We start from the raw sequence: 25,377 nt of genomic DNA, 5'->3' as shown, positions 1-25,377 counted from the left end.
ATGATATGTACTGTAACTACCCTGGACTGAGACTGATGATATGTACTGTAACTACCCTGGACTGAGACTGATGATGTGTACTGTAACTACCCTGGACTGAGACTGATGATAATGTACTGTAACTACCCTGGACTGAGACTGATGAAATTATGTGTATTCTTCTCCCTCACTGCTTGTCATGGGATTGGCAATGTTCAATTGCGATTATCATTTTACAGTAATGTAATTTTCCTTCAATATGGAAATTAACAAAAATATGAAAAATAACAAAAAAAGTGAAAGACGCAGAGCAAAGACTCATCCAGCAGTTATCTGTTAAATGGTCTCTCTCCTTTGTAATCCAATCTGGTTATCTTTGCCTTTAAAAGCCTTCCCTCCTCACTGGTGCAGGAGCAGAATGCCTCAGCAGTTTGCATAATATCCATTAGTGCTTCCCAATAAAGAGCATCAATATGGACCCACATGAGTAAACACCTAGCACGAATAATCTTAAATCAATAGAGCACAAACAACAGCAGGGGATCCAGGAGCTAGGAGATGTAAGGTAGACTCAGCTATGAACCACAATACAATTCTGAAAGAAACTGGGAATGTAAATGACAAATAATTTGATATGTCGCAATCCTACTTTTAAAACCTATTGATAATATCTGACAGCGATGAAGACTAGGGGAAAATACAATTGCATTTAAAAAAAGAAAAGTATTTTATATGACATCTTTTACACCCCTGGAGAGCCAAATTAGCATAAAATGAATGAATTTATCTCCTCTATCTCTAGGGGTCTGCTCCTCAATGGTAACGCTGGTGCCCATGACTAAAACATCCAGTACCGGGGCTGACCACTGGGGGACCAGGGAGAAGGAGGGACCGGAGGGGAGCTGGGGGACCATGGGTGGCAGGGGAACCAGGGAGACTAGGAGCCAGGAGGAGACCAGGGGGCTTCTGAAGGTACAGCCAGCTCTCCTCTGCTCTGGGGCGTCTCTCTAGGTGCCAGTGGAAAGCAGTAAATCAGTCCCAAATAGCTGCTAACAGCATAGTTCCATTAAACAGGATTAAAGCGGGATTAACTAATAGCGGCCTGAGATGAGGAGAGGAAAGAGGAGAGGAAAGTATTGCTATTACTCTCTACTGAGCACTGGGCTGGGAGAGGGAGAGAGAGAGAGGAAGAAGTAGAGAGAGAGAGGGCTAAAGAGAAAGCATCACTGAACCAGCCAAGCACTAACAACACACATTGGTTTCTAAACACACATCATTTTACCGGCCCTTATATTCCCCAGTTTACATGCCCGGACACTGAAGCCTGGAGTGGAGTGTCCATTCTCCTGCAGATGTGATGACATCAATGACTATTAAGTAGCTGAGTCAATGACACTGTAGGAGTCTGGAGCATAGATCTGTCTCAGGCTCTAAACCACTAACTACAGTATAGCCTGATTAAAGCCATCTATCTATTTGACTCTAAACCACTAACTACAGTATAGCCTGATTAAAGCCATTTATCTATTTGACTCTAAACCACTAACTACAGTATAGCCTGATTAAAGCCATTTATCTATTTGACTCTAAACCACTAACTAAATAGCCATTAAAGCCATCTATCTATTTTACAAACCACTAACTACAGTATAGCCTGATTAAAGCCATTTATCTATTTGACTCTAAATCACTAACTACAGTATAGCCTAAAAGCCATTTATCTATTTGACTCTAAACCACTAACTTATAGCCTGAAAAGCCATCTATCTATTTTACTAACTAGTATAGCCTGATTAAAGCCATCTATCTATTTTACTCTAAATCACTAACTACAGTATAGCCTGATTAAAGCCATCTATCTATTTGACTCTAAACCACTAACTACAGTATAGCCTGATTAAAGCCATCTATCTATTTGACTCTAAACCACTAACTACAGTATAGCCTGATTAAAGCCATCTATCGATTTTACTCTAAACCACTAACTACAGTATAGCCTGATTCAAGTCATTTATCTATTTTACTCTAAACCACTAACTACAGTATAGCCTGATTAAAGCCATTTATCTATTTGACTCTAAATCACTAACTACAGTATAGCCTGATTAAAGCCATCTATCTATTTTACTCTAAACCACTAATTACAGTATAGCCTGATTAAAGCCATCTATCTATTTGACTCTAAACCACTAACTACAGTATAGCCTGATTAAAGCCATCTATCTATTTTACTCTAAACCACTAACTACAGTATAGCCTGATTAAAGCCATATATCTATTTTACTCTAAATCACTAACTACAGTATAGCCTGATTAAAGCCATCTATCTATTTTACTCTAAATCACTAACTACAGTATAGCCTGATTAAAGCCATCTATCTATTTTACTCTAAATCACTAACTACAGTATAGCCTGATTAAAGCCATCTATCTATTTTACTCTAAATCATCTATCCTGATTTTACTATTTTACTAAATCACTAACTACAGTATAGCCTGATTAAAGCCATCTATCTATTTTACTCTAAATCACTAACTACAGTATAGCCTGATTAAAGCCATCTATCTATTTTTAGGACAATGCAGTTCCATTGCTGACACTACATCAAGTTCATAGGTAACCTTACTGTAACAACAACTGTTGTTTCTGCTTATTTATTTTTCTTTTCTTTTCTTATTATTATCTATATTTATTTTAAATATCTGAAACATACAATATGCTTGCAGTGAAGCCCTCAACAACTACATCATACCAGTCATCCAACAGATTCCCATTCAGAGCAACACACAGAAGCATCCAGAGTAAATGCCCTGCTCAAGGGCACGTTGACAGCCCTCAGACCAGGCCGAAAAACGTGAACCTGAATCCTCCATGATCCCCCCACAGTCCCCCAAAAGCTGTCCCTCAACCATCCGAGACCACTCCCACAGCCCCCCCCCCAAGAAGAATACAATTAATTCCATTCCTCACCCCCAATAACCCCCCAATGCACCAACAACCAAGAAGATGAACTAATGAGAAAAAGACAGAAGACAAACAGCAAACAACCATGCAAAAAATACTAAATATATATTTTTTAAACAAAGGACATCATGGACAACTAAAATCGTTACAGCAATGCCAACTTTATTATTTTATTATTTACATGTGTGTGTGTCTGTGTGCATTTGAATGAGAGTATGTGTACATGCCTGTGTACAAACACCTGCACGGCATCAGCCTCAGGCAAATCGGCATTAGCTGTAAAAACACTGCCCCTCAATGTCATTCAAACTTTATTTTTATTATGTTTCATTTTGACTTTATTTTTTACTTTAATTTTTGACCATTATTCTATCTCCTGCACAGCAACTCCACTCCCAGTTGTCTCCAATTCCACATCCCAACCTTCAGCTTCCCTCAGCCCATCCTCAGCTTCCCTCAGCCCATCCTCAGCTTCCCTCAGCCCATCCCACCTATCTCTGCTGGCCACCCTCTTCGGATTTCTACGCACCATATATCTTTCAACTATGCTGTGATGTTTAACATACAATTTCAATCTATCTAATCGAATAGAATCCACAGATTGCGAGTTGAAGATAAATACTTTTACTAACAGTATTAGTATATTAGTAATTGACTGACCCGGTCTCTCCAGATCTCCTAACAGTACTATTTCTAGGGTCAATTTTAGATCTCTAGGGTCAATTAAAAATCTCTTCACAACTATTTAGCAATCTGTATGGCACAGTTGCCAAGATCTTGGTCCTTCAACTGTTGTTAATGTAAATTAAAGTGAACCAGGTTAAACGTCAAATTGCAAACAATATTTGGGAGATTTACTGAAATGCTAACAAGTTGCTCTTTGTCTGATTGTGGGGTTGTACCAGTCCACCCACCCAAACTGAGAGAGTACCTTTCCCCATTACCCCTGCTGTCTGTCTGTTTGCTCACTAGAGGAATGCTGGGCCAGTGCATTCCTCTTCCTCCACACACACACACACACACACACACACACACACACACACACACACACACACACACACACACACACACACACACACACACACACACACACACACACACACACACACACACACACACACACACACACACACACACACACACACACACACAACGTTTATCCTCATGGGTACCTAAAAATCATATTGTCCCTAACCCTTAAACCATCACCCTTAGCCATACCCTAAACCTAACTCCTAACCCCAAACACTAAACCCTTACCCTAACCTCTAAGCTTAAAATAACCTTTGTCCTCATTGAAAATGTTCCTTGTTTTACTATCGTTGTGGGGAATTTTGTGGATTTTAGGTCCCCACAAGGATAGAAGAACCAACCCCCACCCACCCACACACTCACACATGCTAGGACTGTTACAGTGACCGAGACCTAACCTTAACACTAAAACATTATTTTTTATTTAACTAGGAAAGTCAGTTAAGAGCACAATCTTATTTCCTATGACAGCCTACCCCAGCCAAACCCTAAGGCAGACAATACTGTGCCAATTGTGCGCCACCCTATGGGACTCCCAATCACAGCCAGTTGTTATACAGCCTGAAATTGAACATCTGTAGTGATGCCTCAACCACTGAGATGCCGTGCCTTAGACTGCTGTGCCACTCGGGAACCCTAAATAACCATAGTTCTTAACCATAAACCTAATTCTAACCCTAACACTAATTCTAACCTTAACCCCAAACTCCCTAGAAATAGCATTTGACCTTGTGGGGACTAAACAAAACGTTCCCAGTTGGTCCCCACAAGTATAGTTACACACGTTCACACACACAAAACATGCCCGGTCATCTTCATCTGAGCGCCCGCTCAACCTACTTCTTTCAGTCAGGGAAATTAGCTTCCAGAACACATGACTGTCCTCTTGACTGAGTCTCGAATCTGTCCAGTTAGTTAGCTGGGAGATCTCAGGCTTGGCTAGGGAACAGTGGCCTGACTGCCCTCACACCTTAGCCTCCCATTGATCCTGCTCTCACAACACATCCACGGGAGAATCCCTCTGTATTGGCACTGCTTAGCACACACACACACACACACAAACACACACACACACACACACACACACACACACACACACACACACACACACACACACACACACACACACACACACACACACACACACACACACACACACACACACACACACACACACACACACACACACACACACACACACACACAGACAGACACACACACAGACAGACACACACACACACACTCTTCTCTAGTATCTGTCTGCAGCCAGTCAGCCAATGGATACATCATACCGTGAGCAGGGGATACATGAAGGACTGAGACTGCTTGGCACCTCCATGACTTACAGGAGAAAGGTGTAATCGTCTTTCACATTTGTCATTACTATACTGTACATCATTCCTATGGACAATATGGGACCTAAGGGATGTGTTTGATGTACAATTGAATGCATGCTACAGCAAAACATAATATCATCATGGCATGTAAAAATATTGAGAAGCAGATCATTTAGAACACTTCGAAGTCTGTGATATCTTATCCTGTCCACATTAGCTGTCTATGCCTGCAGCCCCCATACAGACAGTAATCTGCTTGGATGCAGTCAGTGGTCTCCAATCCCTTTAATTAATATAACATCAAGTAATAGCACATATCGGTAGGCATAGAACAAGCTGCTATTCACCCGCTATAGAAATACTGTTTTGACCATCTGTGGCATCTCATTCATCTAGTAACACACAAAGAGAACACAGGTCGGTGAAAACTGTGCATTTGGAGACTGGCAGACTGGCAGACACTGATGGAGCCCAACAACTGGAGGAGCCACAGTAGACTGGAGACAGACTGACGAGGCTGGTCAGGAACAGGATATTAACAACTAGCCCAACGACTGGAGGAGCCAGAGTAGACTGGAGACAGACTGACGAGGCTGATCAGGAACAGGATATTAACAACTAGCCCAACGACTAGAGGAGCCAGAGTAGACTGGAGACAGACTGACGAGACCGGTCAGGAACAGGATATTAACAACTAGCCCAACGACTGGAGGAGCCAGAGTAGACTGGAGACAGACTGACGAGGCCGGTCAGGAACAGGATATTAACAACTAGCCCAACGACTGGAGGAGCCAGAGTAGACTGGAGACAGACTGACGAGGCTGATCAGGAACAGGATATTAACAACTAGCCCAACGACTGGAGGAGCCAGAGTAGACTGGAGACAGACCGACGAGACTGGTCAGGAACAGGATATTAACAACTAGCCCAACGACTGGAGGAGCCAGAGTAGACTGGAGACAGACTGACGAGACTGGTCAGGAACAGGATATTAACAACTAGCCCAACGACTGGAGGAGCCAGAGTAGACTGGAGACAGACCGACGAGACTGGTCAGGAAGAGGATATTAACAACTAGCCCAACGACTGGAGGAGCCAGAGTAGACTGGAGACAGACTGACGAGACTGGTCAGGAACAGGATATTAACAACTAGCCCAACGACTGGAGGAGCCAGAGTAGACTGGAGACAGACTGACGAGACTGGTCAGGAACAGGATATTAACAACTAGCCCAACGACTGGAGGAGCCAGAGTAGACTGGAGACAGACAGACGAGACTGGTCAGGAACAGGATATTAACAACTAGCCCAACGACTGGAGGAGCCAGAGTAGACTGGAGACAGACTGACGAGACCGGTCAGGAACAGGATATTAACAACTAGCCCAACGACTGGAGGAGCCAGAGTAGACTGGAGACAGACTGACGAGACCGGTCAGGAACAGGATATTAACAACTAGCCCAAAGACTGGAGGAGCCAGAGTAGACTGGAGACAGACTGACGAGACTGGTCAGGAACAGGATATTAACAACTAGCCCAACGACTGGAGGAGCCAGAGTAGACTGGAGACAGACAGACGAGACTGGTCAGGAACAGGATATTAACAACTAGCCCAACGACTGGAGGAGCCAGAGTAGACTGGAGACAGACTGACGAGACCGGTCAGGAACAGGATATTAACAACTAGCCCAACGACTGGAGGAGCCAGAGTAGACTGGAGACAGACTGACGAGACCGGTCAGGAACAGGATATTAACAACTAGCCCAAAGACTGGAGGAGCCAGAGTAGACTGGAGACAGACAGACGAGACTGGTCAGGAACAGGGTATTAACAACTAGCCCAATGACTGGAGGAGCCAGAGTAGACTGGAGACAGACTGACGAGACCGGTCAGGAACAGGGAATGAATTACTTGGATGTGTTCTCTACATCTATACATTGGGGGGGAGGGGGACAGGTGGTATAATGGAAGTGGTTGAAGCTGGGGGTATGATGTGGGTGTGTAGAAGTTGGAGGAATAATGGGGGAGAGTAGTTGAAGGAATAATGGGGGTAGAAGCTCGGGAATAATGGGGTAGAAGCTGGAGTATAATGGGGGTGAAGAAGCTGGGGGTATAATGGGGATAGAAGCTGGTGGAATAATGGGGGTTAGAAGCTCAGGGAATAATGGTGGGGGTAGAAGCTCGGGGAATAATGGCAGGGTAGAAGCTGGAGTACAATGGGACAGGGGTGTAGAAGCTGGGGGTATAATGGGGGTAGAAGCTGGGGGAATAATATGGGAGGTAGAAGCTGGGGTATAATGGGGGTAGAAGCTGGATGAATAATAGGGGTGATAGAAGCTGGGTGAACAATGGGGGTGAGGCTGCTGGAATAATAGGGAGTGGTAGAATCTTGGGGAACAATGGGGGTTAGAAGCTTTGGGAATAATGGTGTGGGTAGAAGCTCGGGGAATAATGGTAGAGGTAGAAGCTCGGGGAATAATGGTAGAGGTAGAAGCTCGGGGAATAATGGTGGGGGTAGAAGCTGGAGTACAATGAGGCGGGGGTATAGAAGCTGGGGGTATAATGGGGGTAGAAGTTGCTGGAATAATGGTGGGGGTAGAAGCTTGGGGAATAATGGTGGGGTAGAAGCTGTGGTATAATGGGGGTAGAAGCTGGAGGAATAATAGGGGTGGTAGAAGCTGGGTGAATAATTGAGGGGGATTAGGGAGTGATAGAAGCTCGGGAAATAATGGGGTAGAAGCTGGAGTAAAATGGGGGGGTTGAAGAAGCTGGGGGTATAATGGTGGGGGTAGAAGCTGGTGGAATAATGGGGGTTAGAAGCTCGGGGAATAATGGTGGGAGTAGAAGCTGGCATACAATGGGACAGGGGTGTAGAAGCTGGGGGTATAATGGGAATAGAAGCTGGGTGAATAATGGGGGGTAGAAGCTGGGGTATAATGGGGGTAGAAGCTGGGGTATAATGGGGGTAGAAGCTGGAGGAATAATAGGGGTGGTAGAAGCTAGGTGAATAATTGAGGGGGAATAGGGAGTGGTAGAAGCTGGGGGAACAATGGGGAGTAGAAGCTGGCGGAAAATGGGGAAGTAGAAGCTGGGGTATAATGGGGGTGTGGGTGGTATAATGGAAGGGGTTGAAGCTGGGGGTATGATGGGGGGTGTAGAAGCTGGAGGAATAATGGGGGAGAGTGGTTGAATGAATAATGGGGGTAGAAGCTCAGGGAATAATGGTGGGGGTAGAAGCTTGGGAATAATGGCAGGGTAGAAGCTGGAGTACAATGGGACAGGGGTGTAGAAGCTGGGGGTATAATGGGGTAGAAGCTGGGGGAATAATATGGGAGGTAGAAGCTGGGGTATACTGGGGGTAGAAGCTGGAGGAATAATAGGGGTGGTAGAATCTGGGTGAATAATGGGGGAGGTTGAGGCTGTAATGGGGGGTGTAGGTATAATGGGGGTGTAGAAGTTGGAGGAATAATAGGGGGTAGAAGTTGAAGGAATAACGGGGGTAGAAGATTGGGGAACAATGGGGGTAGAAGCTGGAGTATATTGGGGGTGAAGAAGCTGGGGGTATAATGGGGGTAGAAGTTGCTGGAATAATGGGGGTTAGAAGCTTGGGGAATAATGGTGGGGGTAGAAGCTCGGGGAATAATGGTGGGGGTAGAAGCTTGGGGAATAATGATGGGGTAGAAGCTGGAGTACAATGGGGCGGGGGTGTAGAAGCTTGGGGTATAATGGCGGTAAAAGCTGGGGGAATAATGGGGTAGAAGCTGGAGTACAATGGGGCGGGGGTGTAGAAGCTTGGGGTATAATGGCGGTAAAAGCTGGGGGAATAATGGGGTAGAAGCTGGAGTATAATGGGGGGTAGAGCTGGAGTACAATGGGGCAGGGGTGTAGAAGCTGGGGGTATAATGGGGGTAAAAGCTGGGGGAATATTGGGGGAGTAGAAGCTGGGTGAATAATTGTGGGGGTGGGGGGTTGGTGGAATAATAGGGAGTGGTAGAAGCTGGGGAACAATGGGGAGTAGAAGCTGGGGGAATAATGGGGGAGTAGAAGCTGGGGGAATAATGGGGAGCAGAAGCTGGGTTATAATTGGGTGGTGTAGGTGGTATAATGGGAGGGTTGAGGCTGGGAGTATAATGGGCGGGGGGTAGAAGCTAGGGTATAATGGGGGTAAAAGCTGGAGGAATAATAGGGGGTAATAGAAGCTATGTGAATAATGAGGGGTTAGAAGCTGGTGGAATAATAGGGGGTAGAAACTGGTGGAATAATAGGGGTGGTAGAATCTGAGGGAATAACGGGGAGTAGAAGCTGGGGGAATAACAGGGGAGCAAAAGCTGGGGGAATAACGGGGAAGCAAAAGCTGGGGTATGATGGGGGTGTAGGTGGTATAATGGGAGAGGTTGAAGCTGGGGGCATAATGAGGGTAGAAGCAGGGGGAATAATGGGAGGGTAGAAGCTGGTGGAATAATAGGGGATGGTAGAGGCTGGGGGAATAATGAGGGAGGTAGAAGCTGGTAGAAGCATTCCCATAATGGGGGAGTAGGTAGAATCATTCTCATAATGGGGGTGTAGAAGCTGGGGTATAATGGGGGTGTAGTTGTTATAATGGGAGGGGTTGAAGATGGGGGTATAATGGGGTAGAAGATGGGGGAAATGAGGTGGTTGAACCTGGGGTATAATGGGGTGTAGAAGATTAAGGAAGAATAGAGGGTGGTAGAAACTGGGTGAATAATGGGGGAGTAGAAGCTGGTGGAATAACAGGGAGTGGTAGAAGCTGGGAAAATAATGGGGGTAGAAGTTGGAGGAATAACGGGGGCTAGAAGTTGCAGAAATAATGGGGGAGGTAGAAGCTGGGGGAATAGAGCTGGGGTGTAGATGGTACAATGGGAAGGGTTGAAGTTTGGGGTATAATGGGGGTTGGAAGTTGGAGGAATAATGGGGAGATGTTGAACTTGGGGATATAAAGGTAGTAGAAACTGGAGGAATAATAGGGCATGGCAGAAGCTGGGGGAATAATGGGGGAGGTGGAAGCTCATGGAATGCTGGGGGAATAAAAGCTGGGGGTTAATGGGGGAGCAGAAGATGGGGTATAATGGGGTGGGGTGTAGGTGGTATAATGGGAAGGGTTGAAGCTTGGGCTACAAAAGGGGGTGGACGTTGGATGAATAATGGGGGTAGAAGTTGGAGGAATAATTGGGGGTAGAAGCAGGGTGTATAATGGGGTAGAAGCTGGGGGAATAATTGAAAGATAGAAGCTGGGTGAAGCTGGAGGAATAATGTGGGTTAGAAGCTTGGGGTATAATGAGGGTGTAGAAGCTGGGGTGAATAATGGGGTTAGAAGCTGGGGAAATAATAGGGGGATAGATTCTGGGGGTATAATAAGGGGGTAGACACTGGGGGAATAATTGGGGGTGGAAGCTGTAGGTGTAATGGGGGGGTAGAAGCTGTGGGTAAATTTGGGGGGTAGAAGCTGAAAGACTATTGGGTGGTAGAAGCTGGGTGTTTTAATGAGGGGATCGAAGCAGGTGTAAAATGGGGGGATAGAAGCTGGGGGAATAATAGGGGGTAGAAGCTGGGGGTATAATGGGAGGTACAGGATGGACGCATAGTGGGGGGTAGAAGCTGAGCTTGTAATGGGGTAGAAGCTGGGGGAATAATAGGGGGTAGACGCTGGGTTTATAATGAAGGTAGAAGCTGGGAGAATAATGGGGGTAGAAGCTGGGGGTACAATGGGGAGGTAGAATCTGGAGAAATATGGGGGTAGAAGCTGGAGAAATAATGGGAGGGTAGAAGCTGGAGAAATATAGGGGTTGAAGCTGGAGAAATAATGGGGGTGGAGGGTGGAGAAATATGGGGGTAGAAGCTGGAGAAATAATGGGGGGGGTAGAAGCTGGAGAAATATGGGGGTAGAAGTTGGAGAAATAATGGGGGTAGAATCTGGAGAAATATGGGGGTAGAAGCTGGAGAAATATAGGGGTAGAAGCTGGAGAAATAATGGGGGGGTAGAAGCTGGAGAAATATGGGGGGTAGAAGCTGGAGAAAATAATGGGGTTCTGTAGCTCAGTTGGTAGAGCATGGCGCTTGTAACGCCAGGGTAGTGGGTTCGATCCCCGGGACCACCCATACGTAGAATGTATGCACACATGACTGTAAGTCGCTTTGGATAAAAGCGTCTGCTAAATGGCATATATTATTATTATTATTATTATTATGGGTAGAAGCTGGAGAAATATGGGGGTAGAAGCTGGAGAAATAATGGGGGGTGGAAGATGGAGGTGTAATGGGGAGGGGTGGTAAAAGATGGTGGTATTATGGGGTGGGTGTAGAAGCTTGGGGAATAATGGGTGGTGGAAGCTGGATTAATAACATGTGGTAGAAGCTGGGGTTTAATGGGGAGGGTGTCAAGCTGGGTGTATGGGGGGCTGGGGGAATAACAGGGGGTATAAGCTGGGGTTATAATGAAGGGGTAGAACCTGTGGGAATAATGGGGGAAGAAGCTGTAGGTATAATGGGGGGGTTGAAGCTGTAGGTGTATTGGGGGGTAGAAGCTGGGGGTATTATGGGGGTTTAAACTGGGGTTATAATGGGGGCAGAAATTGAAGGTATAATGGTGGGGTAGAAGCTGGGTTTAAAATGGTGGGTAGAAGCTGGAGGAATAATGGGTGTGGTAGAATCTGGATGAATAATGGGGGGTAGATGCTGGAGGAGTAATATGGGGTTGTAGAAGCTGGGGGAATAACGGGGGGTAGAAACTGGGTTTTATAATGGGGGGCAGAAATTGGAGGTATAATGGGGGTAGAAGCTATGGGTATAATGGGGGTAGAAGCTGGAGGAATAATGGGGGGTAGAAGCTGGGGTATATTAGGGAGAGGTGTAAATGCTTGGGGTATAATGGGGGGTAGAAGCTGGGGTATATTAGGGGGGGGTGTAGAAGCTGGGAGTATAAACTTATTTTATCTAGCACCTTACATCATGCTTGCTTCCAGGCGATGCCCTAGGAAAAGTGATGGGAGATGGGATGCTGCATGCTGACTGACCTCCTTCCCAACTCCTCACGCCCTTCCTTCCTTCCTTCCTTCTTTCCTTTCTTCCTTCCCAGGCCCTTACCTTGTATGGCTCCCCAAAGAGATTAAACCCAGAGGAGAAGAGATCTTCGTCCTGCTGCACCTCTTGAGTCCGCCGCTCCCACTCCCTCTTCTTGAGCGCATTGCGGTCCTGCTCATAATGACTGCATGGGGAGAGAAGGAGGAGAAGACAACACCAGGTCTGTCAGAGTAATCACAGCTGTCATGATAGAGTGCAGGGCTCTCCAACCCTGTTCCAGGAGATCTACCATCCTGTAACTCATTAATAATTAACTGGTTGATAAGCTGAATGAGGTTAGTTACAACTGGGGTTGTAGCAAAACCTAAAGGAGGGTAGCTCTCTAGACACTGGGTCAGAGAGCCCTGCCACAGGGAAACATTGAGATGTGAGGGAAGCCCTGTCTAGTAGGCACAAGCTGACACTAAGCTGATGAAGGATAGGCAGCACCGGAGAGAAAGGAAGTGGATTGTCATACAAACACTGAATACAGGACACTGTCGGAAAGAAAGGGCATGCTTATCCAAGAGGAGAAAGAAAGGGTATGGCTACCCAACACAGAGTGGAAGGGCCAGCCACAGTTTATTAACCAACAAGAAGTGGAAGGGCCAGCCACAGTTTATTAAGCAACACGGAGCGGAAGGGCCAGCCACAGTTTTTTTACAAACACGGAGCGGAAAGGCCAGCCACAGTTCATTAACCAACACTGAGTAGAAGGGCCAGCCACAGTTTATTAAGCAACATGGAGCAGAAAGGCCAGCCACAGTTTATTAAGCAACAGAGCGGAAGGGCGAACCACAGTTTATTAAGCAACACGGATCGAAAAGGCCAGCCACAGTTCATTAACAAACACAGAGAAGAAGGTCAAGAACAGTTCATTAACCAACATGAAGTAGAAGGTCAAGAACAGTTCATTAACCAACACAGAGAGGAAAGGCCAGCCACAGTTTATTAACCAACACGGAGCAGAAAGGCCAGCCACAGTTTATTAACTTATTCGATATAGGCGGCGCTCTTTTAATTTTTGGATGAAAAACGTTCCCGTTTTTAAACAATATATTTTGTCACGAAAAGATGCTCGACTATGCATATAATTGACAGCTTTGGAAAGAAAACACTCTGACATGTCCAAAACTGTGACACAGAACTGATGTTACAGAAAAAAAAACAGATAAAAATACAATCAGGAAGTGCAGCATTTTTTGAAACCGCCTCATGGCAAAGACTCCTTATATGGCTGTGGAGGAGCTAGGAGTCAGCTTACCTTTTACACGTTTTCCCCAAGGTGTCTGCAGCATTGTGACGTATTTGTAGGCATATCATTGAAAGATTGACCCTAAGAGACTACATTTACCAGGTGGTCGCTTGGTATCCTCCGTTGCAATTATTGCGTAATCTCCAGCTGCAAGTATTTTTCCGTTTGCTACTGAGGAGAAACCCAACTGCCACGAAGGATTTATCATCGAATAGATATGTGAAAACAAGTTGAGGATGATTCTAAACAAAGTTTGCCATTTTTCTGTTGATATTATGGAGTTAATTTGGAAAAAGGTTTGGCGTTGTAGTGAATTAATGTTCGTTTTTTTTTCTTAGCCAAAAGTGATGAACAAAACGGAGCGATTTCTCCCATACAAATAATATTTTTGGAAAAAATGAACATTTGCTATCTAACTGAGAGTCTCCTAATTGAAAACATCCGAAGTTCTTCAAAGGTAAATTATTTTATTTGAATGCTTTTCTTGTTTTTGTGAAAATGTTGCCTGCTGAATGCTAGGCTTATTGCTATGCTAGGCTATCAATACTCTTACACAAATGCTCGTGTAGATTTGGTTAAAAAGCATATTTTGAAAATCTGAGATGACAGTGTTGTTAACAAAAGGCTAAGCTTGTGTTTCAATATATTTATTTCATTTCATTTGCGATTTTCATGAATAGGAAACGTTGCGTTATGGTAATGTGCTTGAGGCTATGATTACGCTCCCGGATACGGGATTGCTCGTCGCTAGAGGTTAACCAACACGGAGTAGAAAGGCCAGCCACAGTTTATTAACCAACACGGAGCAGAAAGGCCAGCCACAGTTCATTAACAAACACGGAGCGGAAGCACCAGCCGCAGTTTATTAACCTACACGGAGCAGAAGGGCCAGCCACAGTTCATTAACCAACACGGAGCAGAAGGGCCAGCCACAGTTCATTAACTAACACGGGAGCAGAAAGGCCAGCCACAGTTCATTAACCAACACAGAGCAAAAAGGCCAGCCACAGTTCATTAACCAACACGGAGCAGAAAGGCCAGCCACAGTTTATTAATAACCAACACGGAGCAGAAAGGCCAGCCACAGTTTATTAACCAACACGGAGCAGAAAGGCCAGCCACAGTTTATTAACCAACACGGAGCAGAAAGGCCAGCCACAGTTCATTAACCAACACGGAGCAGAAAGGCCAGCCAAAGTTCATTAACCAACACGGAGCAGAAAGGCCAGCCACAGTTCATTAACCAACACGGAGTGGAAAGGCCAGCCACAGTTTATTAACCAACACGGAGCGGAAAGGCCAGCCACAGTTCATTAACCAACACGGAGCAGAAAGGCCAGCCACAGTTCATTAACCAAAATGGAGCAGAAGGGCCAGCCACAGTTTATTAACCAACACGGAGCGGAAAGGCCAGCCACAGTTTATTAACCAACACGGAGAGGAAAGGCCAGCCACAGTTCATTAACCAACACTGAGCGGAAGCACCAGCCACAGTTTATTAACCTACAAGGAGAGTGGAAGGGCCAGCCACAGTTTATTAACCAACATAGAATGGAAGGGCCAGCCACAGTTTATTAACCAACACGGAGTGGAAGGGCCAGCCACAGTTTATTAAGCAACATGGAGCGGAAGGGCCAGGTTTATTTACACAGTTTATTAACCAACATGGATTAACCAACATGGAGCAGAAAGGCCAGCAACAGTTAATTAACCAACATGGAGCAGAAGGGCCAGCCACAGTTTATTAACCAACGTGGAGCAGAAAGGCCAGCAACAGTTAATTAACCAACACGGAGCGGAAAGGCCAGCCACAGTTCATTAACCAACACGGAGTGGAAGGGCAAGCCACAGTTTATTAAGCAACACGGAGCGGAAGGGCCAGCCACAGTTCATTAACCAACACAGAGTGTAAGGGCCAGCCACAGTTTATTAACCAACATGGAGTGGTAGGGCCAGCCACAGTTTATTAACCAACATGGAGTGGTAGGGTCAGCCACAGTTTATTAAGCAACACGGAGCGGAAGGGCCAGACACAGTTTATTAACCGACATGGAGTGGTAGGGCCAGCCACAGTTTATTAAGCAACACGGAGCGGAAGGGCCAGACACACCTTATTAACCAACACTGAGTGGAAGGTCAAGCACAGTTTATTAAGCAACATGGAGTGGAAGGTCAAGCACAGTTTATTAACCAACACTGAGTGGAAGGGCCAGACACAGTTTATTAACCAACACGGAGTGGAAGGGCCAGCCACAGTTTATTAAGCAACACGGAGTGGAAGGTCAAGCACAGTTTATTAACCAACACAGAGTGGAAGGGCCAGCCACAGTTTATTAACAAACACTGAGCGGAAGGGCCAGCCACAGTTTATTGACCAACACGGAGTGGAAGGGCCAGCCACAGTTTATTAAGCAACACGGAGCAGAAGGGCCAGTCACAGTTTATTAACTAACATGGAGCGGAAGGGCCAGCCACAGTTTATTAACTAACACGGAGTGTAAGGGCCAGCCACAGTTTATTAACCAACATGGAGTGGTAGGGCCAGCCACAGTTTATTAACCAACATGGAGTGGTAGGGCCAGCCACAGTTTATTAAGCAACACGGAGTGGAAGGGCCAGACACAGTTTATTAACCGACATGGAGCGGAAGGTCAAGCACAGTTTATTAAGCAACACGGAGTGGAAGGGCCAGCCACAGTTTATTAAGCAACATGGAGTGGAAGGGCCAGCCACAGTTTATTAAGCAACACGGAGTGGATGTTCAAGCACAGTTTATTAACCAGCACGGAGTGGAAGGTCCAGACACAGTTTATTAACCAACACGGAGTGTAAGGGCCAGCCACAGTTTATTAAGCAACACTGAGTGGAAGGGCCAGCCACAGTTTATTAAGCAACACGGAGGGGAAGGGCCAGACACAGTTTATTAAGCAACACGGAGGGGAAGGTCAAGCACAGTTTATTAAGCAACACGGAGGGGAAGGGCCAGACACAGTTTATTTAGCAACACGGAGGGGAAGGGCCAGACACAGTTTATTAAGCAACACGGAGGGGAAGTGCCAGACACAGTTTATTAAGCAACACAGAGGGGAAGGGCCAGACACAGTTTATTAAGCAACACGGAGGGGAAAGGCCAGACACAGTTTATTAAGCAACACGGAGGGGAAAGGCCAGACACAGTTTATTAAGCAACACGGAGCGGAAGGGCCAGACACAGTTTATTAACCGACATGGAGCGGAAGGTCAAGCACAGTTTATTAAGCAACACGGAGTGGAAGGGCCATCCACAGTTTATTAAGCAACATGGAGTGGAAGGGCTAGCCACAGTTTATTAAGCAACACGGTGTGGAAGTTCAAGCACAGTTTATTAACCAACACAGAGTGGAAGGTCCAGACACAGTTTATTAACCAACACGGAGTGTAAGGTCATGCACAGTTTATTAACCAACACAGAGTGGAAGGGCCAGACACAGTTTATTAACCGCCATGGAGCGGAAGGTCAAGCACAGTTTATTAAGCAACACGGAGTGGAAGGTCATGCACAGTTCATTAAGCAACACGGACCGGAAGGGCCAGACACACCTTATTAACCAACACGGAGTGGAAGGTCAAGCACAGTTTATTAAGCAACACGGAGTGGAAGGTCAAGCACAGTTTATTAACCAACACTGAGTGGAAGGGCCAGACACAGTTTATTAAACAACACGGAGTGGAAGGGCCAGCCACAGTTTATTAAGCAACACGGAGTGGAAGGTCAAGCACAGTTTATTAACCAACACGGAGTGTAAGGGCCAGCCACAGTTTATTAACCAACATGGAGTGGTAGGGCCAGCCACAGTTTATTAAGCAACATGGAGTGGAAGGGCCAGCCACAGTTTATTAAGCAACACGGAGTGGAAGTTCAAGCACAGTTTATTAACCAACACGGAGTGGAAGGTCCAGACACAGTTTATTAACCAACACGGAGTGTAAGGGCCAGCCCCAGTTTATTAAGCAACACTGAGTGGAAGGGCCAGCCACAGTTTATTAAGCAACACGGAGGGGAAGGGCCAGACACAGTTTATTAAGCAACACGGAGGGGAAGGTCAAGCACAGTTTATTAAGCAACACGGAGGGGAAGGGCCAGACAGTTTATTAAGCAACACGGAGGGGAAGTGCCAGACACAGTTTATTAAGCAACACGGAGGGGAAGGGCCAGACACAGTTTATTAAGCACAGTTTTATTAAGCAACACGGAGGGGAAGGGCCAGACAGTTTATTAAGCAACACGGAGGGGAAGGGCCAGACTCAGTTTATTAAGCAACACGGAGGGGAAGGGCCAGACACAGTTTATTAAGCAACACGGAGGGGAAGGGCCAGACTCAGTTTATTAAGCAACACGGAGGGGAAGGGCCAGCGGGTGTAAAAGTGTAGGCCTTTTGAGTTCTAGGCTCTTTAGTCTATGTTGATTCCCTTTTACACCCTTGTATGTTTTACAATGAAGAGCATACTAAAACCAATATGACTTTTTCCCAATATTCCAATTTAGTAAATACATTCCCAGTATATGTTTGCAATAACTGAACATAAAAGTTGTCCTAGACAGACAGGTAGGTTTCCATATCTTCATTCAGGTTTGTTAAGCCTGTTTGGTGACCAGAGCAGCCATGTCGGCAGCGAAATAAATCCACAGTGTAACATTCGTCTGCTTTCTCCTTTGTCAGCTGATGTAAAAGTTGTGCCTAGCTGTCCTATGGCTGTCCGACCACTACCAACACTTGATTAAAAACCCTGCTCTATGCCCTCTCATTCGCATAATGTCCCACGCTCCTCCACCTCCGCTGCTGCTGCTCTTTCCAAAGAGGTGGGAGTCGAACTAACGTAGCGACGTAGCAGCATTAGCATCCTGGCCCCGGGCTATCACCAAGCCCCTGGTGGGGCCCGCTGGGGAACTGGGCATTAAGACAGGCAGCAGAAGGACCAGCCAGGGCTGAGGACGTGATAGCAATGTGGTAGTGTTCTGTGGTGGTGTAGACTAGAGGGTGGTATAGGGTGAGAGGGCCAACCCTAAGAGAGACATGCAACCAGAACAGAGCAGAGCAGAGTTGACTGAACAGAGCAGTGCAGTGATGCTCAGCTCCCACAGCAGTGATGCCCTGACAAGGGTAATGGAAAGGCTGAGTACCTGCTCTGCTGTCCATCTAGAAATACCAGATGGTACGCTCTAGATAGACAGCATATTAAACAATACCCAGCACTGTGTGATCATCTAAATGTTTCAGCCATTTTGTTTACCATTTCTTCGTTATTTTGATTTCAATTAAATTAGTAGTTGATTGAAGTTGATTGACGCTGATGTAAATGAAAGTGACAAAATGGCTACATGGTGGTGATAATAACATAGTAGGAAATCCCATCACACTTAAATACCTGAATACAGTACCCCTAGAATTATGAACCAAGATTTCCCAGCTTTCTCAAACCAAATAAACATATTTCCCATCTCAAACTCTGTTGCTTTGAAGAACACCCCAGGAGAATCCCAGACTTGGGAAGCACAAGCAATTGGCAGTGATAGATACAGAGACATAGACAGAGAGTTGGAATCAGTTTGCCTTCAATCTGCCCTTGCTCTGCTCAAAACACACCTCCGGGTCCTATGGCTTTTCCAAAGCATTTAATCAATCAACAAATTATTTTGAAAAGGGAGGCCTGGGGAAAGAAAAACGAGGCCCTGTTTCAGGGCGACAGGCGATTGTTTTAATGGAAATAAGAAATAACACAGGAAGAGAAAGAAGGGGAGGAATGCGGCAGGGAGAGATTGACGGCCGGGCCCATGCAGTAATGACAGCAAGATGTCAGTTATCTTTACTCTGGGCCTGCTCAAACCTGCCAGTGCGCCCTGACAGTCTGATAGATCAAATTTCCAGCTGTCATTGGCTCCCGTGCCCCGGCAGTCCCCTGCCACTAAGTCCTGTGTCTAATGCACCAGTGTTGTTATGAGGTGTGGGGTCAAGACTGATCATTAACTCACTACTGTAGAAAGCCAGCTATCCTCTAAGGGAAGAGCGATCGAGGCATGATGTTTCAGTGCTAACAGATATTAGTCTGCAGAGGAGACGACAGTGCTGCTTCAGCCCTTTTTACTCCTATGGGAAATGTGATATATATATCAAAAAGATTTCCAGAATTGATTTGATTTTTTCTCATTCCGGCGATGGTTTTAATAGCAGAGAGAGGGTTTTTATAATGATGATGGTGATGTCGATGATGATGTCCTCTGTAAATTGTAGCATTGGCAGCTCTCTTCTCTTCCCCCTGCAGACTGCCGGCCTCCCACCCCTGGTTCTTTCCAACATAACATAAAAAAGCTAATACTGATATCCACTGTAAACCCAATGAATTTAATCTGGGCTGAGCTATGCTGCACTTGGAAGATAACCAAATAGACCCAGGTTTTATCCCCCCTCCCCTCCCAGGCCCAGTGTACAAGCAGCACAGTGAAAAGAGCACATACAGAGTAAAAAGCAGCCAATCTTCCCACCATTATTCCAATATAGCAGCCTAAACAACAGTCACTGATTTCCGATTTAGAAAGTGGCAATTATTAATTTCAAGCACCGGCTAATTAAAACTACAGCTAGGCATTTAGCCTCTTGTTACAATTATTTCAATGCTTTATAATTATATGGATCTACTTATCTACTCTATTAGCGCTGGAGCGGGGAAGGAGAAAATCTGGCAACCCTTGTCATTCTGATTCCTCAAAGAGGGACACTGTGGTGAGGATCAGAAGGTTGGGAGGGTTTATCAGCGGTAGTTCCTGGGGTTGCCAGGTCCGGTGGTATCTGGAGTCTCTATAGAAAGATGTGCTATGGGGATTGAGACAAGAGGAAGAGGGCTGAGGAGGGGATGGGGATGGGTTTGGGAAGAGAGCTAACTGCTTGCCACAGAAAACTTGGTTTGATGTGCGATCACAAGGGAATCCAGTATTCTTCATGCCAAATTTTCTGATATAATTTAATGACAAACAGACATCTGAAAATAGCAAGCATTCCTCTGAAGGTATGAAGTAAAATACAATAACACCTCCAATGATGAAAAGCTAGTGTCTGTCTTTAATGGAACATATTGAACAATATGCTGTTGTCAAAGCCACAGTGCTATGTTTAAGAATGCAGAAATAACAAGACAATAGCTGTCATGCTTTTTACCTGTTTTCCTTTGTATTCCACATGGCACATGCATGAACTTTGCTCCCTATTTCTTAAGTGGGCACAGCCGTAATTACCATGTTGAATATAGGATGTAATGACAGGATACAACAGAGGCCTCTTAAAGAGAACCCTACCATAGTCCAGAAATACTCTCTTATCCACCTCTCTGCTGCAAACCCAGTGAGGAAACATTTTCACCCCAGGTTCCAGGGCTGTAGCCTGATGACAGCTGTGAGGATAGGTTTTTACGGCAGGATCCAGGGCTGTAGCCTTATGACAGCTGTGAGGATAGGTTTTTACCTCAGGTCCCAGGGCTGTAGTCTGATGACAGCTGTGAGGATATGTTTTTACAGCAGGTTCTAGGGCTGTAGCCTTATGACAGCTGTGAGGATAGGTTTTTACCTCAGGTCCCAGGGCTGTAGCCTTATGACAGCTGTGAGGATAGGTTTTACCTAAGGTCCCAGGGCTGTAGCCTGATGACAGCTGTGAGAATAGGATTTTTCCTCAGGTTCCAGGGCTGTATCCTGATGACAGCTGTGAGGATAGGATTTTACCTCGGGTCCCAGGGCTGTAGCCTGATCACAGCTGTGAGGATAGGATTTTACCTCAGGTTCCAGGGCTGTATCCTGATGACAGCTGTGAGGATAGGATTTTACCTCGGGTCCCAGGGCTGTAGCCTGATCACAGCTGTGAGGATAGGATTTTACCTCAGGTCCCAGGGCTGTAGCCTGATGACAGCTGTGAGGATATGTTTTTACCCCAGGTCCCAGGGCTGTAGCCTGATGACAGCTGTGAGGATAGGTTTTTACCCCAGGTTCCAGGGCTGTAGCCTGATGACAGCTGTGAGGATAGGTTTTTACCCCAGGTTCCAGGGCTGTAGCCTGATGACAGCTGTGAGGATAGGTTTTTACCCCAGGTTCCAGGGCTGTAGCCTGATGACAGCTGTGAGGATACGTTTTTACGGCAGGTTCCAGGGCCGTAGCCTGTTGACAGCTGTGAGGATAGGATTTTACCTCAGGTTCCAGGGCTGTAGCCTGATGACTTAGTGTCTGCAGTAGCAGTGTGTAGAGGAAAGCAGGGCTCCCTCCTGTCACCACAGTCAACAGCTGTGACATGTTAGCCGTGTTGGTGCCAGTGTCGACACACAGCCCAGCTGTGACACACGGCAGCCGTGCCAGTGTCCTATCTGTCCTCCTTTGCTTCTAGTGGGCATGTGAAAACACATTCCAGCTGTCATCATCCACACCCACATCTACACCCACACACACAGCTTCCATGTGAGGTGAGGCATTACATTACATGTAGCCTAGTGGTTAGAGCGGTGGACTAGTAACCGAAAGGCTGCAAGATCGAATCCCCGAGCTGACAAGGTAGAATCTGTTGTTCTGCCCCTGAACAAGGCAGTTAACCCACTGTTCCTAGGCTGTCATTGAAAATAAGAATTTGTTTTTAACTGACTTGCCAGGTAAAATAAAGGTCAAATGAAAAACAGAGACAGAACAGACACGTAGGTACACAGACTGTATCACATCTTCTCCACAGATGATCACATTTGAATCAGCACTGTCAAACACTGTGAATTCTCCGAGAGTCAAACTCCTCAGGTCTTTATTAAGGATCAGCCAATGCAGGCTATTCATAAACACAGCACATTATGGTATGTCACAGGTTTCACAAACACAGGACATTAAGGTGCGTCACAGGTATCATAAACACATTAAGGTGCGTCGCGGCCTCCGAGGAGGAGTGCTGCATGGTGTGACTGCTGCTGAGTCAGTTGGCCAGAGCAGGAGACTGAGAGCCTCTTTGATTAATTGCCAGATTCCAGGTTATCAACCTCTTCCTCAGGGATTTGTTTCATTTTCGACAAGGAGGCCATAATTTGCACTTACACTAACAGTGATCCTGTGTTACTATGGAGGTGCCCTGCCTGCCTCCTTCCCTGCCTGTCTCCCTCCCTCACACACAGCCAAGAGAGAGCCACCCCCTCAGTTCATACCATGTGGGTAAATGTCCTGTTTTCCTCAATCTTTCCCCCTCTCTTTTTCCCTCTCCTTCTCTCTCTGTTTCTCTCTCTCTCTCTGTTTCTATCTCTCTCTCTGTTTCTATCTCTCTCTGTGTTTCTCGCTCTCTCTGTGTGTGTTTCTCTCTCTTTCTCTGTTTCTCTCTCTCTCTGTTGCTCTCTCTCACTCTGCTTTTCTCTCTCTGTTTCTCTCACTGTTTCTCTCTCTATGTTTCTCTCTCTCTCTGTTTCTCTCTCTCTCTCTGTTTCTCTCTCTCTCTCTGTTTCTCTTTCTCTCTGTTTCTCTCTCTCTCTGTTTCTCTCTCTCTCTGTTTCTCTCGCTCTCTCTGTTTCTCTCTCTCTCTCTGTTTCTCTATATCTCTCTGTTTCTATATCTCTCTGTTTTTCTCTCTCTGTTTCTCTCTGTTTCTCTCTCTGTGTCTCTCTCTCTCTCTGTTTCTCTCTCTCTGTGTTTCTCTCTCTCTCTGTTTCTCTCTCTCTCTGTTTCTCTCTCTCTCTCTGTTTCTCTCCCTCTCTCTGTTTCTCTCTCTCTCTGTTTCTCTCTCTCTCTGTGTTTCTCTCTCTCTCTGTTTCTCTCTCTCTCTGTTTCTCTCTCTCTCTCTGTTTCTCTCTCTCTCTGTTTCTGTTTCTCTCTCTGTTTCTCTCTCTCTCTCTGTTTCTCTCTCTCTCTGTTTCTCTCTCTCTCTCTGTTTCTCTCCCTCTCTCTGTTTCTCTCTATCCCTCTGCATCTCTCTATCCCTCTGCATCTCTCTCTCTCTCTGCATCTCTCTCTCTGTTTCTCTCCCTCTAATTCAATTCAATTCAACTCAAGGGCTTTATTGGCATGGGAAACATGTGTTAACATTGCCAAAGCAAGTGAGGTAGACAACATACAAAGTGAATATATAAAGTGAAAAACAACAAAAATTAACAGTAAACATTACACATACAGAAGTTTCAAAACAGTAAAGACATTACAAATGTCATATGATATATATATATATATATATATATACAATGTACAAATAGTTAAATGATGGTTGTATTTACAATGGTGTTTGTTCTTCACTGGTTGCCCTTTTCTCGTGGCAACAGGTCACAAATCTTGCTGCTGTGATGGCACACTGTGGAATTTCACCCAAAAGATATGGGAGTTTTTCAAAATTGGATTTGTTTTCGAATTCTTTGTGGATCTGTGTAATCTGGGAGAAATATGTCTCTCTAATATGGTCATACATTGGGCAGGAGGTTAGGAAGTGCAGCTCAGTTTCCACCTCATTTTGTGGGCAGTGAGCACATAGCCTGTCTTCTCTTGAGAGCCATGTCTGCCTACGGCGGCCTTTCTCAATAGCAAGGCTATGCTCACTGAGTCTGTACATAGTCAAAGCTTTCCTTAATTTTGGGTCAGTCACAGTGGTCAGGTATTCTGCCACTGTGTACTCTCTGTGTAGGGCCAAATAGCATTCTAGTTTGCTCTGTTTTTTTGTTAATTCTTTCCAATGTGTTAAGTAATTATCTTTTTGTTTTCTCATGATTTGGTTGGGTCTAATTGTGCTGTTGTCCTGTGGCTCTGTAGGGTGTGTTTGTGTTTGTGAACAGAGCCCCAGGACCAGCTTGCTTAGGGGACTCTTCCCAGGTTCATCTCTCTGTAGGTGATGGCTTTGTTATGGAAGGTTTGTGAATCGCTTCCTTTTAGGTGGTTGTAGAATTTAACGGCTCTTTTCTGGATTTTGATAATTAGTGGGTATCAGCCTAATTCTGCTCTGCATGCATTATTTGGTGTTTTACGTTGTACACGGAGGATATTTTTGCAGGATTCTGCGTGCAGAGTCTCAATTTGGTGTTTGTCCCATTTTGTGAAGTCTTGGTTGGTGAGCGGACCAGATCATCAGCAAACAGCAGACATTTGACTTTGGATTCTAGCAGGGGGAGGCCGGGTGCTGCAGACTTTTCTAGTGCCCGCGCCAATTCGTTGATATATATGTTGAAGAGGGTGGGGCTTAAGCTGCATCCCTGTCTAACCCCACGACCCTGTGTGAAGAAATGTGTGTGTTTTTTGCCAATTTTAACCGCACACTTGTTGTTTGTGTACATGGATTTTATAATGTCGTATGTTTTACCCCCAACACCACTTTCCATCAGTTTGTATAGCAGACCCTCATGCCAGATTGAGTCGAAGGCTTTTTTGAAATCAACAAAGCATGAGAAGACTTTGCCTTTGTTTTGGTTTGTTTGGTTGTCAATTAGGGTGTGCAGGGTGAATACATGGTCTGTTGTACGGTAATTTGGTAAAAAGCCAATTTGACATTTGCTCAGTACATTGTTTTCATTGAGGAAATGTACGAGTCTGCTGTTAATAATAATGCAGAGGATTTTCCCAAGGTTACTGTTGACACATATTCCACGGTAGTTATTGGGGTCAAATTTGTCTCCACTTTTGTGGATTGGGGTGATCAGTCCTTGGTTCCAAATATTGGGGAAGATGCCAGAGCTAAGTATGATGTTAAAGAGTTTTAGTATAGCCAATTTCTCTCTCT

The 25,377-nt window shown here is 45.5% G+C and overlaps 1 protein-coding gene across 1 annotated transcript in view; it reads right to left on the bottom strand.

Annotated features, from left to right (window-relative positions):
• Nucleotides 1-25,377, bottom strand: part of aff2 (AF4/FMR2 family, member 2) — a 320,904-nt gene that overhangs the window by 240,533 nt on the left and 54,994 nt on the right. The window contains exon 2 of the mRNA XM_046323313.1: nt 12,415-12,535. Coding sequence (XP_046179269.1) covers nt 12,415-12,535 — 121 coding nt within the window. The remainder of the gene's footprint in view (nt 1-12,414; nt 12,536-25,377) is intronic.

The sequence above is a fragment of the Oncorhynchus gorbuscha genome, linkage group LG23 (assembly GCF_021184085.1).
Source record: "Oncorhynchus gorbuscha isolate QuinsamMale2020 ecotype Even-year linkage group LG23, OgorEven_v1.0, whole genome shotgun sequence".
NCBI lineage: Eukaryota > Metazoa > Chordata > Actinopteri > Salmoniformes > Salmonidae > Oncorhynchus > Oncorhynchus gorbuscha.
The sequence above is the reverse complement of the archived record's forward strand: the minus strand, read 5'-3'. Positions and strand labels throughout refer to the sequence as shown.